This window comes from Perna viridis, chromosome 8 (genome assembly GCF_037379345.1).
Source record: "Perna viridis isolate PV_CMFRI_1.1 ecotype Kerala chromosome 8, ASM3737934v1, whole genome shotgun sequence".
Taxonomy (NCBI): domain Eukaryota; kingdom Metazoa; phylum Mollusca; class Bivalvia; order Mytilida; family Mytilidae; genus Perna; species Perna viridis.
Genome location: NC_142452.1, coordinates 38,246,365 through 38,265,057, shown reverse-complemented (window position 1 = coordinate 38,265,057; position 18,693 = coordinate 38,246,365). Strand labels below are relative to the sequence as shown.

The window sequence follows — 18,693 nt, the reverse complement described above, 5'->3', positions numbered from 1 at the left end:
ACCCCTCCACTTGGATCCGGTTCTGTACATGTATATGTAATTATTTCAATCTGGGAAAAGTTATCTTCTGACATTCTACTTATCCCTAAAGACATGGTACGAAGGGTTACAGACAATCGTTTTAATAAAGTAATACTGAGTACATGTATAAACAGGAAATAATATTAAGCTCAGTGTACTAAAATTCAACCCACATGCAGCATAGTTAATTTTCATATTCAATTCAATTTAAACTTAAAACCTTGAAAAAACTTTATGGTCCTTTGTCATCCATTTTCGTGACAGATGATACCTTGGTTTTTGATAACACCAAATTGTATTTAGATGTAAGGAAAAAAAAAACTTTTTTTCTCCAAATTTGACATTTAATTTGAATTTGGAAATACCTTTGTTAGGTGTTTACAGTTAAAATCGTGTAATTTAAAGCTGTTTGAAAAATTAATGTAGTTCATCTGGAGTTCGGTGCCTTTTTAAAATTAGATGGGACATATATGGGGTCCTTTATCATTATCATACATGGGTTTTTTAGCAGAATAGTAGTACTTTAAAGTGTCAGTCTCTGTAAGAATCACACAGTTGATGAAAAATGGTATTAAAAAAACACAATTTTGATAGTGTTCTTTAACTATTTGTACTATCAAAATCAAACGAAAAAGACAAGATATTTAATTCCATATCATTTAGCTAGATTGAGTAACAATTTTATTAAAATGCAATAAAAAATTAATATTTTAAGGAGAGATAACTCTGTCCAAAAACTTCATTTTTAAAACATTCTATTGCAAAATATTTCAGCAAATCCAGTGATTCAGAGATCAAATAACAGTCTTTTCGAATAAAGAAAAGAGTGAAATGATAAGTCAGATCGGTGTGTTTAAATGTTAATTTTTGATTACGTTGAATATAATCACAACTCATTGAATTGTCAGTAATTACAATAATCAAAATATAAAAAAAATAAATGGCTTACCTTGAGTAAATATGCTGATTACAATTTTCCACAAAAAAATGAAATAATTTTTTTTTCTTCGGTGCTAATTTTCTTAATTAAAAATAATGAAAATAATTTTCTGCGGCTAAAAATTATTGGTGAATTTATTTACTTTCTATTGAAAAATACACCAAGAATAAAAATAGAAACGGAAGGCGTTTAGTATTACCTAATAGGGATTAAATTTGATAAGATTATGTAAATGTCTTTTGAAGTGAAAAGTGTCCTTTTTTAATATCGTTAAGGAAAGTATTTTGTTTGGACAGATTTTGTGCCTTTAATTAAACCTATTGTTGTTTACGTGTATATCTATAGACAGGTAAATAAATACACAACATGCGACGGAAATCAGATCGATGTTCCAGATAATTGTATTTACGACATCTTAATGCAGATGTCATAGAGGCGGGTACAGAAATTTAAAAAGGGGGAAAGTCCGTTCTAAAACAATAAAAAGAACTTCTAGGTTGCAATTTGTTCATTTTGCCCATTTTACACAAAGTTTACAAAATTTTTCTAACACAAGGGTGTTCTGACCTATCCGAGTTGCTCATTTACTTTTGTTACTCTGTATGCATTATTTTGGTTATTTTATGTCCTTTGTTGTGTGTGTCTGTTTTCCATGTCCGGTCTTTGTCCCTGGATTACATCATTTTGATTTCCGCTTGAATCTTGGTTCCCTTCATTACTCCTTTGCACAGGTACATACTTTGTCAGATGCGAGTTTCACTCGTGTGAGCCACAATGTAAGGGAAGTTTTTAATCCAACAACTTGACATTACTTTACTATTACTGTTTTAAGGAGGTAGACCTAGGGTAAGGGACATTACTCTTGAAATCAATGATATATCTGTATCGTATTCAATTTTACAAAAGCCTATCAAGCTTCCATTTGAAACAGAATGAAATAAATACAAGTTACTTTGATGGTTACATGAGATTGATGTCAAATGCTGAATACAAACTTTCCAATGATTTGTAGAGTTGTGTCCCTTACCTCATGTCTACTTCCTATAAAAGTTTCAAGTTAAAATATGTTACCCTAACAGAGATTCGCTAACTTTCAATTTTTTGACAAAAGTTGACTCCGTTGGAATATGTTTTCGTCATATCCACCCCTCCTCTCTTTAATGGAGGGTGTATATATTGATCAGGATGTTTGTTGTTATGACGTCCCCTCCCTGTATACAACGTACAACTTACCAAGAGATTCCCATAATCCAACTCCTCCAGTTATGTTGGCTTTAAAAAAATCCAACATATCAAGTGCACTTTGACGGCCAGCTAAAAGCTACAAATCTTTAATAAAACACGCGAATCAATCGAAATCTGATCATACAAAACCAACCTTACAGTTTTATAACAAAAAGTATATTGAAATAACAAAATTTAATATTTTGAAATCAATGGATCGATGGTAATTTTTGGTATTAGATTTATTCTTTCATAAACAAAATAACGAATTAAAAAATGTAATATGTTTTATTTAGATTTAAGATATTTTTGTTGTTATGATAGAACGACAAAAGAACAAGTCCTATACAATATTTTTACTAATTAAAGTTTATGAACTAAATATTATTGTAAATAAAACTAGATGCCATAATCCGCACATATATATACATTCATATTCGAAATGATTATCAGTGTAAAGTTTTATTAAGTTGAATAATTTTAAATAACGACTTTTAATACACCGTGTAACCCATCTCGATGCGATCAATTTTTTAAACAGCTTACTTTTGCAAGTTGAGATGAATTTAAGGTTTGTTCAATTTTATAAGTTTTGCGCAAATAGTAAGCTAATCTCAAAGGCCACCCTTTTCCCATATTTGTAACAACAAATACTTTCGGTGCAGAAGTTTCCCATGAGGTAAAATATTCCATTGGAAGTTTTCAATGAGGTATCATGTTTTCCGCGGGACGTTTCCCATATGGTATAATGTCCTCCCAAAAGTTCCACATGCCATCATATATATACGTAATGCTCCCAAATGCCATGAGATATAATGTTCCCCAGAAGTTTCCAATGCCACGACATGAAGTACAATGTTCCCCTGAAGTTTCCCGTGCCATGAAGTATACATGTTCCCCCAGAATTTTACCATGTCATGAGGTATAATGTTCAGCCAGAATTTTCCCATGCCATGAAGTATAATGTTCCCCCAGAAGTTTCCAGTGCCATGTGGTATGATGCTTCCCCCAGAAGTTCACAATGCCATAAAGTATACATGTAATGTTTAACAGACGTTTTCCATGTCATGAGGTATAATGTTCAGCCAGAAGTTTCCCATGCCATGAAGTATAGTGTTCTCACAGAAGTTTCCCATGCCATGAAGTATAATGTTAGCCCAGAAATTTCTAATGCCATGTGGTATGATGCTTCCCCCAGAAGTTTCCAATGTCATTAAATATACATGTAATGTTCCCCAGACGTTTCCCATGCCATGAAGTATAATGTTCCCCCAGAAGTTTCCAATGCCATGTGGTATGATGCTTCCCCCAGAAGTTCACAATGGCATAAAGTATACATGTAATGTTCCCCATGTCAGGAGGTATAATGTTCAGCCAGAAGTTTCCCATGCAATGAAGTATAATGTTCCCCCAGAGGTTTCCAATGCCATGTGGTATGATGCTTCTCACGGAAGTTTCCAATGTTATGAAGTATACATGTAATGTTCCCAAGAAGTTTCCCATGTCATAAGGTATAATGTTCAGCCAGAAGTTTCCCATGCCATGAAGTATAATGTTCCCCCAGAAGTTTCCAGTGCCATGTGGTATGATGCTACCCTAAGAAGTTCATAATGCCATAAAGTATACATGTAATGTTCCCCAGAAGTTTTCCATATCATGAGGTATAATGTTCAGCCAGAAGGTTCCCATGCCATGAAGTATAGTGTTCTCTCAGAAGTTTCCCATGCCATGAAGTATAATGTTACCCCAGAAGTATCCAATGTCATTAAGTATACATGTAATGTTCCCCAGAAGTTTCCCATGCCATGAAGTATAATGTGCCACCAGAAGTTTCCAATGCCATGTGGTATGATGCTTCCCCCAGAAGTTCACAATGCATAAAGTATACATGTAATGTTCCCCAGATGTTTCCCATGTCATGAGGTATAATGTTTGGCCAGAAGTTTCCCATGAAATGAAGTATAATGTTCCCCCAGAAGTTTCCAATGCCATGTGGTATGGTGCTTCCCCCAGAAGTTTCCCATGCCATGAAGTATAGTTTTCCGACAGAAGTTTCCAATGACATGAGATAAAATGTCCCCAGAAATTTCCCATGCCAAGAGGTGTAATATTCCATCAGAAGTTTTCCATGCCGTGAGGTATAATGTCCCCTTTAGAAAGTCTGTTATAATAAATAAACATGACGATCTTATAAACATGTACTTTGCAACAGTATACCCTGATAGTGTCAGCAGACACGGTTCCTACATTAACAAGAAACATTTACTTTCCAAAGTAAGCAAATACTGCATTTATTATTTGAAGAATTCCTTAAGAAAAGCTGGGAACAAGTACACCATCTACGTACCTGGTCCACACTGCGTTTTTTTTAAACGCCCGTCAAATATAGATCGTATATCGTTCGTCCGTCCGATCGTGTTAACATGTGGCACCTTGAGAATCCCCTTATTCTTGTACAATCGTTTGTAATGATAGTGTAACAGTCTGTATACCTTTTGAAGGAAGTTCTATTTTTAGCTTTAGTTTCCCATTTATGAGACTTGAATTTAAAGAAAGGAAGGATTAATATTTTACATCTCATCACAGTTGTTTGTTACAGACTTTTTCATATTTTAAATGGGATTTTTCACATGACGCACTCTACCTTGAGAACCCCTTGTTATTAAAACTATCAGCTTTACACAATTGTTTGTTATAATGATCAAACGGTATACTTTTTGAAGGAAATTCTACTTTCAGTTTCAGAGTAATGGAACTTTTTAATATTCTAGGATTTTCCCAAATGTCGCACTGTAACCTGAAGAATAAAATTCCCTGTATTGTATTATAAAAAGTCCACCACGGTACAAAAAAAACATGTTTAAAGGGTTAACATCAGCATGATATATAATATATGATATAAATAACGGTTCAATTTCCTTTTATCAGAGGAACGGGGTATCATACGCTCAAAGCATGTAGCTGTTTATAAAAGTAGAAATGCAGGAGAATGTCTGTGAGACAGCCACCAAAGTACAAAATGTACAAAATGTACTTGTAGTTATAGCATACAAAAATGGGCATCGTCCTTTTGAGCTAATTGGATATAAAATGGTACTTAAATTGCGCCAAAAAATGTTTTTTCGTGTTTACATGTTGCGCCAAATACAAAAAAGTAAATTAAATATCAAAGAAGTAAAAATTTAAAGTAAACCGATCATAAAATAAAGAAAATGAATTAGAAATGAATTAAAGAAAATAAACATATAAAATACATATATATTTAAAAACATATCCAGAATAAAAACCAACCATAAATATTTTATTATAATTATTTATTTTTTTTATTTTCAATTTAAATTGATTGTAATCATTTGTTTTTCAAGCTTCAACTTCAAAAATTCAAAATTAACAAGAAGAAAGGAGAAATAACTGGATAACGTATATGTAAATGGTTTACTAGTTCTTCTATTTTATAATGGATTAAGTATTGCTCGTCTGTCCGTCTGTCGCTAACATGTCCCATAGCTGAATAAAAAAGATGGCCATACTCACTGGTTTACATATGTAACTTTGTAATGCAGTCATTTAGGTTGACAAGGAGGTAGACCTAGGGTAAGGGACATAACTCATGAATCAGTGATATGTTTGTATTATATTCAATTTCACCAAAGCCTTTTAAGCTTTCCTTCGAAGCAGAATAAAATGAATCCTAGTTAATTTGATGCTTACATAAGATTGATGTGAAATGCTGAATACAAACGTTCCAATGATTTTTAAGAGTTGTGTCCCTTACCCTAGGTCTACCTCCTTAAAATATAAGATGAACAACCAATTATAGAGATTTGAAAAAAAAACGAACCAAAATAACCACGCCACAAATGTAACTTTACTTGTATTCTGTGGCAAAATGATCATTAATTTATTGGCGCAATTTAAGTAGCACTCCAGCTAAGAATCATGCAAAATGTGATTCATGGGTAAAAAGCCTATATATTTTTATTTTGATATTTTGTTTGAATTGTCATAGTAAACAGAAATTAACATTCAGTTTTTCATATAACCCGTATTCTTAGGAGATAAAAATTATATACAGTGCACTGTAGATTTCAAAATTAAGGGAGATAATTCTGTAAATGACACCCAAATACAATTGAATCTACTGGATTTTCAATGTTGATTATCTCCTAAGAGCAGGTAGATTTGAATGAATAATTACACATTTCATACTATAGACCCATAAAACAACTTAATTACAAAAATAAAAATATGTAGCCTTTTTTGGGGTGTATCACATTTTTCAGATTTTGCATGATTCTTCCAAAGATAGTTACTTAACTTCGAAAATCGAAAAGTAAACTGACGCAAAAGAGTTGTGCCGCAAAAGGCCTAAATTTTGGAGCAAAAGGAAAACGCCCCAAAATATAAACATCACATCAAGAAGACGCCACATAGCCCTCAGCATTTATTGACCCCGATAATATAGGTTAACCAAGTTCACCCGCATCATACTGTCAAGCGAGAAAAATCGTAGTGAAAAGTACTTAAACTTGATCGTGAACTGGGAAAGTTAAGGATCTTGAACAAAAATTTTACTTTTTCAACAATATGAGCAAAACTGATCATACATACAAATCAAAGATGGCTGTCAAAATCATTATCCTTTGCTAAGAAAATGTAGTAATGCGTCTTTAATTTTGACATTCCATTTTTCAGAAAATGCAAAGAGGACCATTTTGCTCTGATGGTTAGATTGATATCGTTCTGACAACATTAGTGGTAATTCTAAGATCAATAATAAATTCAAGGGCATGCAGCTATTCTGTAAAGAAAAAAAAATTCTAGAACTGTATCTTTCTTCAAAGTTGAACCATGTGATCAAATAATAATCATTAAAATAAAGAAGTCCACTTTGGAATGAAATTTTCGCTTGATGTTTTTACATATGTTTCTATTGCATCATGTATTCGAAATTCGCAGGAATCTTACAAGGAAATGTACTTTGGGTTTACTGTCGATGACGTGCGTTTCTATTATAGCGTCTCCGAAGGCAACTAAATGGTAGAGAATTCCAAAATGATAAAAAGAGTTTTAAGGACCTGATATAGTGCAGAATAAATCGTAATCAGGTAGATGTATGTTTAAAAAGAAATTGATGGTATAATCGGAAACAGTTTCTTTCCGTTGTTCCGTCCATACATAATGGTATATTACATGTATCACATTTCGATCTTGTCAGAATTCTACGTCCTGACGGAGACTTTTGACACGTTGCCCGACAATATCTACACAACTTCTGTTTTCTGTCGTCCGTGGGTACCAGTTTGTGTCCATATATTTGAAAGCCTTTTTTCGTCCTGTCTGGTACCTGTTTTGACATTGTATCTCCAACCAGCAGCTCCTGTTGTGTAGAGAGGAAAGCCATATCATCAGGAAATAATTGTGGTGTAATCATTTCATTTTGATCTGCAACAAACAAGTTGTAAATATTAATCATATAACATTATCATCAAATGTCACCGCTTAATGCGCATGCATAGCAACACAAAACGGGTATACCATTTTACTACTTATACCGGAAACAAGTAGCTCCGATTACCAAAGACGCTCAGATGCCTGGTTTTCAAATACCAGTATACAACTCATTGATTGATTGATTGATTGATTGATTGTAGTTTAACGTCCCATGACAGATATTTCATAAATTTCAGGGCGAGATCATTTTCAAGACCAAACAAGCAGACCCTGCATAACATTTGTTATATTCTACGGACTCTAGTAAAGAATGCAGGGGATTGGACCCCCTTTTATTCGAAAACATTCTTAATTTCGTGCAACATTTACGCAAAATTGGGCAAATAATAGTCCGAAGCCTCATTTTTGCTGAGACCTCCTCAATTAACCCCCTTTTCAAAACCTCTGGACCTGACCTTGGACTCCTAATAGGTACATGTACAAAATATTTTTGACTTTCGCGCAATAAACAATATGCACATGGATAATTTTTGTTATTTTTCAATAGACAAAATTTTTATTATTGCCAATTCTTAAATAAAGGGAATACCAAAAGTGTCTTGTTTAGGTTTCGGTTTATTCATGGTTCGGTTAAAACAGGCTACATTGTCGTTATTTTAACGGTACTACAATCTTTCAATTAAGGACAAAACAAAAGAAATAATTATTTGAACAGAAAATGGGGGATTCAAACTTATTATCAATGACATCTTGAATGCTGAGGTCAGCGGCGCATCCATAGGGGGGTGCATGGGGTTAGAACCCCTTTAATGGGAAAATTTGTCCTTTCTCGTATAAAATTTTAAAAAAAAGTGGCAAATAATGTCCTAACACCCGTTTTTTCTGAGGAACTCGGCTGGTACCCCTCCATTTCAAAGTATCTGGATCCGGCCCTGCAGGTATTGAAATCATAGGCGATATCACATTACGACAGTATACATTTTGTTTAGTTTTGTTTTTGTTTACATATTTAGTTGCAACAGTCTCGATGCATCATTGTCTTAGGGAAAAATTCAGGTCAGTGAAAAACAATTGAATGATGATATGTTATAGGTAATGCATGAGTAGTGACCAAAAATTTTACCGTAGCATGAACATAGAACATTAAAACCATCGTACAGGAAAATGAGCCTTGGAACTACATAAGCGAGAGAAATTGGCATGGGGTAAAGTTTAACACAACACTGTTCGCAGGAGAGTCCGGTGTAGGACCACTACTCTTTGTGCAAAACTGAGAAAATAATTGATTGCAATCCATTTTTTTTCGGGGGGGGGGAGGAGGGGGGTCGATATTGAAATATCGCTGACATCACGCGACATCCACGACCCTTATCTATGTAACAAGTTAAAAAAATCTCGCATATTTCATTTGACAAAAGTGATAGAATAACTAAAAGTATATGAACGCTAAATTGACACCCAAATAATCGCTATTTAGGCTTAAAATCGACTGATCCAAAATTGAAATTATAGGGAAAGATTTATAACATGCCTTGGCCGTTTGCGCAAGTAAAAGTAGAATAATGAAATAACACCAGACAAACATAAACAAAATGAAGGATATAAAATTGTATTGTACTAGACAGAGTTAATCTGACCATGTTTTACATTGTGTCTCTCTTGTTATCCACTTCTACCCAAACTTGTTAATCTGACCATGTTTTACACTGTGTCTCTCTTGTTATCAACTTCTACCCAAACTTGTTAATCTGACCATGTTTTACACTTTGTCTCTCTTGTTATCAACTTCTACCCAAACTTCATTCCTATTACGAAACTTTGCTAGTGGTACAAATCGATCCTCATCCTACCAAACATCTAAGAGACCGTCCAGAAAACCATGGTAATGGTATTATCGAAAATGTTCCTAGGGCCAAAACGGCCAGGATTTTAAAAATAAGTTTGCAATGTCCTCGAACAATTAGATAAACATCTAGACCGACTAGAAAAACAACTTTTAGAGGATATTGAAGAAAAATACAAAGACTGACGAGCACAGTGCCCCTCAATACTAGACAGTTTGAGGTCCTTTAATGAAGAATTCACACAAATTAAAATCTCTCTCATTCATATTCAAGAATCGGCATCCAAAGTCGTATTATTTTAAGCTGTTCGACAAATGAGAAATACTTTTACAAGAAATATCGACTGTCTCAAAAATACACTAAACGTATCAAAGTTATTCATGTTTCAGGTGAAAATTTATTTCATCTATTTCATCTATAATCAAAGATATCCAAAGTTTTTGGTGATATCCAGGTGATGGATACGACACCTAGTATAGTGTACAGACACGCTGACTTAAATCAAGCTCAAATTGATATATCTAGTCTAGAAATCGAGCTAAGCTCAAAACAAGTCATTGATATACAAATAGGTACTAGCAACAAGGCTATCATCGGGTGCGCTTTGTCAGGAGATGGTAGATTGTTCATCACTGAGTACAACGGCAAGCTAACAAAGTACACCGAAGATGACCACCATGTGTGTGACATTTTCGGTCCTGCTAAGCCTTCCGTTTGCAATGTAGCTGTAATTGATGTGGACCGTATTGCTGTTACATATAAAGATAAAGTTCTAATAATCTTAGTCAGCACCAAAGAAGAAGATCAAAAAGAAAGTCCGACCTGGCGGAGAATGCTATGGAGTATCCTACCAAAGCGGGTGACTTAATGTAATAGTAAAAGGAAAGGGTGTTGCGATGATCGATGAATCGGGTATTGTTTAGAACACTCTGAGTGTGGATGTTGATCATGTTAATTACATAACTACATTCAAAGACAGGATATATTACACCGATTGGAAAAATGACAAAATCACATGTTGCTCCACAACAGGGGGAAAATATTGTAAATTCCTAAATTCGATGGCCACACGGCATATGCGTTGATAGTCACGAAATCCTTTATGTCGTTGGATATTCATCGAACCATTTGACATTGTTACCGCGATTTAGTCAACAGTTCAAGACGTTTCTAACTGCTAATGATGGACTATGGTTTCCTGAGGCATTGTGCTACAACAGGAAAATGAATATGTTGTACTTTAGCTATAAGGTTGAAAGTGGTCGTCGAAAATAGATGTCAAGTATTGCAGCTTGATCGTGAACAAAATAATGTTGTTCAGAATTGTTATTTTTTCGACAATTTCAGAATATCTGTAGTAATTTTTACAAATAAATCGATCATGTCTGTCAAAATGATCTGTTCATGAACATTTCTCTTGCTTGACAGTGTGACCGGGGTACTAAGTATCATCATGTGATCCCATAAATAATAGTTTTTTTTTAACCAAGGTGACGTCAGTGATAAAATGAGGTCCTCGAATTAACGAAACATAACGCAATGTAAAATGATTGATTGTCAACAAGCTGAGAGTTCTGTTCAGGTTTAGAATGACAAAGATGACAACAAGCTAAGGGTTTTGTTCAGGTTTAGGTTCAGTGTGACAACAGTGAGAGCAAGCTAAAGGTTCTGTTCAGCATGAAAAAAGTGACAGCAAGCTAATGGTTTTCTTCAGTGTGACAAAAGCGACAGCAAGTTCTGGTTCTGTTCAATAGTGAAACAATTGGTTCTGTCCAATGTGACAAAATGTTAGCAGGCAGGTTATTTTATCATTGTGACTTCCTCAGTTATAGCAAGTATAGTTTTGTTTACTGTGTTCAAAATGACAGATTGTGGCTATGTTTATTGCAAGACAGTTGGACCTTCAGCGCAACTATCTGATTTTTTTTTTAAAATAAGAGGACGAATGAAAACAGGTGGTGCTTATCAATGTGGCATTATGACACCAGGCTGTTCTACTATATTACAAAAAGCCGCAACTATAAATCTTTGATCCAAAGGCGGTTCTACCATTTCGAAAAAAATGAAAGCAAATTAAGTTACGATGACCCCCCCCCCACAATATGTCGGCGCACCCTCCGATTCTTTAATTCATGTGTCCGCCCCTGAAATAAGTGTGACAAAGGAGATTCCAAACAGTTCTACTTGTAAGAAATAAGTGACAGTTATGGCAGCAAACGGTCAAGTTCAATGCAATAGCAGGCAATCTTATGTACATGTATGTGGCATACATGTAGGTGACTGTCAATAGTTCTATGAAATGTGACAAAAGATACAGCGTAGAAGTCTATTACTCATGCGACTAAGACTGAATGGTACACTAATAAATACAGCGTACGTGACAGCAAAAATTGATAGACGTCGAGAAACGATACCACGAGAGAGACACGATTTTGTAATAATTTATTAAGAAATTTCAAATAACAGAAAACACATGATACCTGAAGGGAATGGTATTTAATTGTACAATAGGAGCTAGGTCATACATCAAGTTTCTTATCCAGTGTAACTTATACTATACGTGTGAACAAAATATTTTTGTTTATCAAGGCAGTGATGTTCTCCTTGAAGTCATGCAGTTTCATTTCTTTATATGGACATGCATATATATTCAAAGTAAGGGAGAAACCATTTAATTTTTAGGGAAGGCTAGGATCATTTTTTCTATCCTGCCTTTTTTTTACTTGTGGCCTGTCCTGACCTTTTATTAAAAAAAAAAAAACAATTCTGCCTTTATATTTCAAATTTGATCCTAGCACCCCCTCCTACCTAAAAAATCAAATAGTAGTTCCCTAATATGTCGTCAGTCACCCCATTTTATGTTTCTTTTTTTTCAAACTTCGATTAAAATTCTAAAAATAATTCAGCGCAAATATAAGTTACGCACTCTCTAAATTAAAACTGAAATCTTAATTACATACACCCAAATCAAAATGGGAATAAATGAATTGTCACTTCAAGTCTATGTGGTATAAGGATTCTGATTACCAGCAAATACAAACTCTTCGTGAAACAAAACGAAACAATTTCGTGACGTCATGTCACCGGAACACAGATTTACGTTACACCTATCACATTTAAATTTAGTTTTCACATTCCATCCACGTTTCGTTTTAATCTTTTTCTTTTGACAGTACTTGCAGTCCCTCTGTTCATTTGCCATTCCAATGGGTACCACTTGGTGCCCGGGTATGTGAAATTTTCTATTCATATTCCATCGAGTTCTGGAGTCGGATAAAGGTAATACTGTTATATCATCCATGTTTATCATCTGTAGAGTGGTTAATTCTGAAAAAGTAGAACAAACTTTTACCAAAAAATTTCACATTTTGGGGATACAAATAAAAAAAATCTTCCAACTTTGAATCGATTTGGGATGTTCTATCGTTTCTATTAAGTATAGACCCATGTAAGAATCAGACAGTTCCAGAAAAGTAATACAGTGAAACCTGTCTCAACCGTGCCTCTTTTTAGGAGGGAATAGTACGTTCGGTCAAAGCAGGTCGTTGGCTTAAAAGATTCAAAATGTATTGAAACTCCTATGTATGGTGTTAGTGTACACAGATTTTCGTTACATCAGTTTTAATGCTATTACCAAACTAAATATTAAACTCTGCCTCTTTATTCAAATCGGTACACTGAACTTGAATCAAATTCGCAGATTTGTTCACAGCTCCCGCCTCCATCGCATATGGTATAATCGTAATTTCAGAGCCATGCTCAATAACAACCCCTCACCTTCATCCAAATTAGTACAGTACAACCGGAAATGATGTGGCAATATTCATGCGTTATGACTTGTTTCACGCCCAGCATAGTAAAGCTACATGTAATAAGCTAACGGAGTGGTATGTAGTAGATTTGTAGGTGATACCTTGTTCCGCACAAAACATTCACTTCATAGTGCTAAACAGGATGGGGGAAACAAGATTTGACCATTTAAAAAATTATTTTATTTTTCCCATTTTTGTATTTCCACAATATACGTGTGTCTACTAACCACACTATTTCAACGTCAAAAATGGTTTGATGTTTTGATAGACATTCTTGCAGAGATAAACGTATAAGTTTTAACCATTTTGGTTAGGATACAAACAAGACTGAAGCACAGATCTAAGGCAACTCATTACACACATTCTTAATTAATAAAATTGCCGTTTTGAAAATAAAGAGGCGTACTGACAAAGCCCCCCCCCCTAAAAAATGGATTGAAATCTATATTTGTAATAGAGGTTATAAGGTTACAATTGAATGTTTTTTTATTTCTTCTCAATTTGACCTTAATCGTTAGTTAGCAACATGGTTCATTAATAATCAGGACATGCATTAATTCAACAGAAGTATGAATGACTGAACATTTGTCGGAGAGGAGAAAATCCTGCACAAAGGGGATATTCGATATTTCAAAGCTTTACATCTCTGCCACTCATTGCTAAACCCCAGCCCTTTATGTAAATTAGTACAGTATATTAATTGTACTAAAATTGTATAATACGGATCTTTTCCGGACAATTTGTCAGAGATACATGTAAAGTATGGAGTCTACCTTACGTTTTGATGAAAAGACTTAAGGTTTTGAGATTTACTTTTGTACATACAAAATCATACATGTTTTTGTTGCATTTGTCTTTATATGTTTGGACTTCAAATAAAACGTCAAAGATTTCACCATGAATCAGGGATTCTCAAACAAAAAATGCAACTCGGCGGTTCATGATAAGGCTGGACCGTGCATGGAAGCATGTGCAAACATGTTCATGCTTGTTGTCACAATATTTATGTCTTATGATGTTTAACTGTGCGCCAGGCTGATGTTTGTCATGCAATATCTTCTGCAGTGGCGGATTCACACTGTGAAAAGGAGGGTGCCAGCCGGGGTTCCTCAGAAAAAAAGGTTGTGTGCTAGGACATTATTTACCATTTTTTGTCAATTTTACGCATGAAAATGACAAATTTTGCAATAAAGAAGGGGTGTCAATACCATACACCCCCTTTGGATCCGTCGCTGCTCTGAACGGATTATACTAAACGAGTTGATAAAACACAAACAAACAAACCAGACTTCTTGTAAAAATTCTAACGCAAAAAGAAGAAATTCAGACGCAGTAAAAACTTCTATTTTTTTACCTCTCAAAAAAGACTCCAGTTTTAGTAACCGTATGAATAGTACACAATGGTAACATAGTTGTTATAGAATATTAGTTCACAGGAAACATCATTTGTTATAATTTAACTACCAATAAGATGCAAACTGAATATGGGATCACATTACAACTGTAAAAGCATCTTCGCTACCCTAGGGTTACATTCTTGCCCCCTCCCTTCAAGGAATGGGAACGACAGGACCGTAACCCTTGCCTTACGAAGATGCTGTAAAATCTAGGAATCGGAAATAAGCCATTCATAACTCGGAAACTTTTCATCGGTCTATATGATAGTTAAGACCGATTTTATTTGAAATAATCCATTTACAAAAAATCTTTGTAACAGTTTTTTTCATCAAGCCTGGCTTGCTAATTAATTCTTTAAATTTATATATGTTATTTGTATGACTATTTTTGTGTTTTTTGTGCTTTTTCTTATGAATATCATGTTCTTCACTCCAATTTCCTCAAAACGAACATTGTTGAGTGCTCGATTATTGAAGAACAAAAAAAATATGTCAAACTTTTACTTATCTGCTTAAAAAGCACTTAAAATATTGATCAAGTCAAAAAATAAGTTAATTTGGATAATATTCATGCTTTTCTATTGTACCAACAATTCGGAAACAGAACAGGTTGTCCGGAAAATGATTTCGTATTTTACAATTTTAGTATAATTAGTAGTTAATATATGTGGAAATTTGCAACTTCAAACACATTTGGCAAAACGCATGTAGCAGATCGAATCGAGAACGTTGTGTTTATTTTATTTGTTATTCAGTAAAGAACGCTTAGATATACATTGTAATATTCTACAGTGTCTTATTATCTTTTAATCCTAGAAAATGCACTAAAATGCAACCATTTTAGGGGCAATATTGTTCTGTGATTTGATAGTCAACTTTTGTCGGAAAAAGTTCTTTTTCACATTTTTGACATTCTAAACATGTGACCTTTACATGCTACTTGTTTCCTAATACCTACAATAAATGATTTCACTTAAATTGCGTATCAAAGTGTATTGGGGTCGATTGATCTTTGACTCCTCCTCTAATTATTGCAAAATAGCAATAAACTTAACCGTTTTTCACTTTGGTAAGTACGATATTCAAAAACTACATTGATTTATCTTTCCATTGACATATAATATAGCCGTATACCCTCTAGGCCCATTAAACTCGAAAACTAAAGCACTTTTTGATACCTGTCCGCAGTACTATAGGCAAAGGAGATTGGAACTGGTTACGTTGTAACAAAGACAAAAGTTTGATAATCACTTCTGAAAATTGCTAAAATTGCAAGAACCGAACACCAAAAGTAATATCTGACATGATATAGAACTTCTGAGCAGCAATTTTTGTTTGCAACTGAGGAGCCACCTTACCATTTAAATCATTTTAAATGTGTAACAGAACTTATTTAAAAAATAAGGAAATGAAGGCTTTTTTATTTCTTATATTGTTTATTTGAAAAACAAAAAATGACACAAAAGAACGACATCTGTTCAACATTTGTACAAAAGATTTTGATAGTTACAGAAAACACGCTATATACTAGTAATATGTAATGTCTATGGCTGCGGACATGTTCCCATAGGCGGGTCCATTTGGAGGCATGGAGTGGTCTATTAGGCAATTCCAGCCTTTTCGGAATTTCTGGATCAACCACTAATTCATGTGCAACCATAGAGCATTCATACACACATACTTCTGGATTCGTTTATTAAAAGGAATATATGTTCAATGAATCAAAATACATCACTGTTTCCAGAATAATATCTATAAAAAAATAGTTTGTATCTACTAGAACTTTACATATGAGAATATCCGAATATAAACTCATTGTGGAACAAAACGTAACAGTGTCGGTCCGTATTTTGTGCGGCACATAGGGGCACGTTACATTTTGCACATTTAAACAAAGTCTTTAGACGCAACCCTGACTTTGACTTTATCTTATGGATCTGGCAGTATTTACAGTCCCTTTGCGTGCGCTTCTCGTTGATATGGACCAATGGGTGGTCAGACATATCTCCAATAGGAATGGGACCTAAATTAGGCTGGTCAAACAATCTCTGTATATACTCTGAAAGAAACAAAGCGCCCGTATTAAAATGAATAAATGATAAACAGAACAACCAAACCAATGTTTTTTTGTATGTGACAATTGGCTTTTTTGTGTGTGTGATTTGTCACGTAATTTTATAAATAGGGTTGACTTTTTGACATCGCAGTTTTCAGTTCTTGTCTATTTTAAATTCTTGACGCCCAAATGAGCAAACCGAAAGTGACAATAAACAGACATTATCATACTCGATTGCACAGTCTGTTTATTTGTAGACGTACAATGATCAGAAATTTAATTCGTGGGTTCTTAAATCCAATAGTTAAGGAGCGGATCCAGAAATTTTGAAAAGGGTCCAGCCCTTTTTTCCAATTTTACACAAAAATTGCCCGGAATAAATAAAATTCAACAATAGGCGGTCCAATCGCCGGACGCAGTGCTGCGTCCCTACTGTTTGTTTCATGTGATTAATTATCTTGCCTATAACGGACTAAGAGATCGGAAACAAAATCCAGTATTTATTGGTACAAGAAAACAAATCTTATCTGATATACCATTAAAATCAATTGTTAGACTGGGAATACTGCCAAGCCCCAGGCAGCGGAAGATATTCGTTTTCTCTCGAAGAGAGATGACGCTGTTCGGAGCTTGGAATACTACCTGACATGTCATGGTGCAAAATAGAAGTCCTAAAATCTATGGTCTCCGTTTTATTTTGTCAATTGGATTGGTTGTGATTCAAGTCCTATAATACTAGTAGATATTTTTATTTAATTTAAAGACAATAGAATCCTTCTTTGCGCCGGTCAGATAGTTCAAGCCAGATGTAAGAATCAGCCTGCAAAAAGGCAAATAATTCCATTCAGACATTCTTATAATAATATTCAATTCAGTGGTGTAGCTACTTAAGGTTAGAGTAGGTACGTGCCTAATGTGTTGGCAATTTATTTCAAACTGCCTCCTTGAATCATTTTCAGTTTCAATTTGTCTCTGACATTTTTTTTTTGTTCCAATATTGTTTCGTTTCCATTCTCCTTTTTAAAAAATTGCTTCAAAATATTTACTTTGATCGATTACTTGCGCAAAAATTAGTTGTAAACAACGATACAACATCATTGACAAATTCGATTAATAACCCCAAACTAACCACACACACTATGTCTCCTGTCAGTAAAAACTAAGTTATTGACGTCACCCAACCACACAGAGAGAACATATAATTTGATCACGATGAAACATACGACCCGATTTTACAACATTGTACATGCATTTTACACAGGCTTCAAATCAATTTTATTCCCTTTTAAAAATCACTTGAAACAAAACTTGTAGCGTGTTACTGTATTGTATTAATCATTTATTTGGTTCATCGTATTGTGATAATCAACGAAACAATTTCTGTTCCTGTATCGACCAACACACAATGGCACGTTACACTTTTGACAATAATATCTAGTCCGTGTGGTATATCCACTTTTAGTCTTGACACAATGCTGTTCGCAGTAATGACAATTCCGTAATTTCCTTCCATCCGTCAATACAAGCCGATGGCCCCCTGAAAATTCCGGTAAAGGCATCGGATTTGTTCCCGGGAAATTGGAAAAAGTTATCGGAAGATCTCTCTGAATTTCAGATAGAGACAACAGATGTGCATTGTGTATTTGGCCAGGTAAGCCATCCCCACCTACTCCAAAATCATGAGCTCCATAAACAGCGTTACTGCCATCTGTAATAGTCAAATAAAATACTCTAGTCACATGACCCAAAAATATAGTAAACAAATAGTATAGTGACGACGCCTCACAAAACAGGTAGCTGAAGAAAAAGACAAATACATAACCCAGTTAAGTACTTAATACAATACTAACAGCTTGCTCGTCCCCCTTTCCGTTTGTTTTGGGTTTCAACATACATGCATAGAACATAACTAATGTAAAACGTACGACTTTAAACATCTAATAAA

The 18,693-nt window shown here is 34.4% G+C and overlaps 2 protein-coding genes across 6 annotated transcripts in view; both read right to left on the bottom strand.

The window, feature by feature from the left end:
- The window catches only part of LOC148610409 (uncharacterized), a 49,051-nt gene extending 46,761 nt beyond the window's left edge, over positions 1–2,290 (bottom strand). Inside the window, exon 1 of one of the 2 annotated variants that reach the window (XM_088543062.1) lies at positions 2,195–2,290. The gene's annotated coding sequence lies outside the window, so the exon portion shown is untranslated. Of the gene's footprint in view, positions 1–970; positions 1,111–2,194 lie in introns of those variants that run through there. The other variant, XM_088543061.1, reaches the window with a different exon arrangement.
- Positions 2,291–2,526: 236 nt separating this feature from the next.
- LOC148610408 (uncharacterized) overlaps positions 2,527–18,693 on the bottom strand; it is a 64,479-nt gene continuing 48,312 nt past the window's right edge. The window contains exon 5 of one of the 4 annotated variants that reach the window (XM_088543076.1): positions 2,527–7,630. In XM_088543076.1, coding sequence (XP_088399202.1) covers positions 7,290–7,630 — 341 coding nt within the window. In that variant the 3' untranslated portion in view covers positions 2,527–7,289. Of the gene's footprint in view, positions 7,631–11,908; positions 12,811–16,108; positions 16,752–18,011; positions 18,457–18,693 lie in introns of those variants that run through there. The other 3 variants (XM_088543077.1, XM_088543096.1, XM_088543073.1) reach the window with 3 other exon arrangements.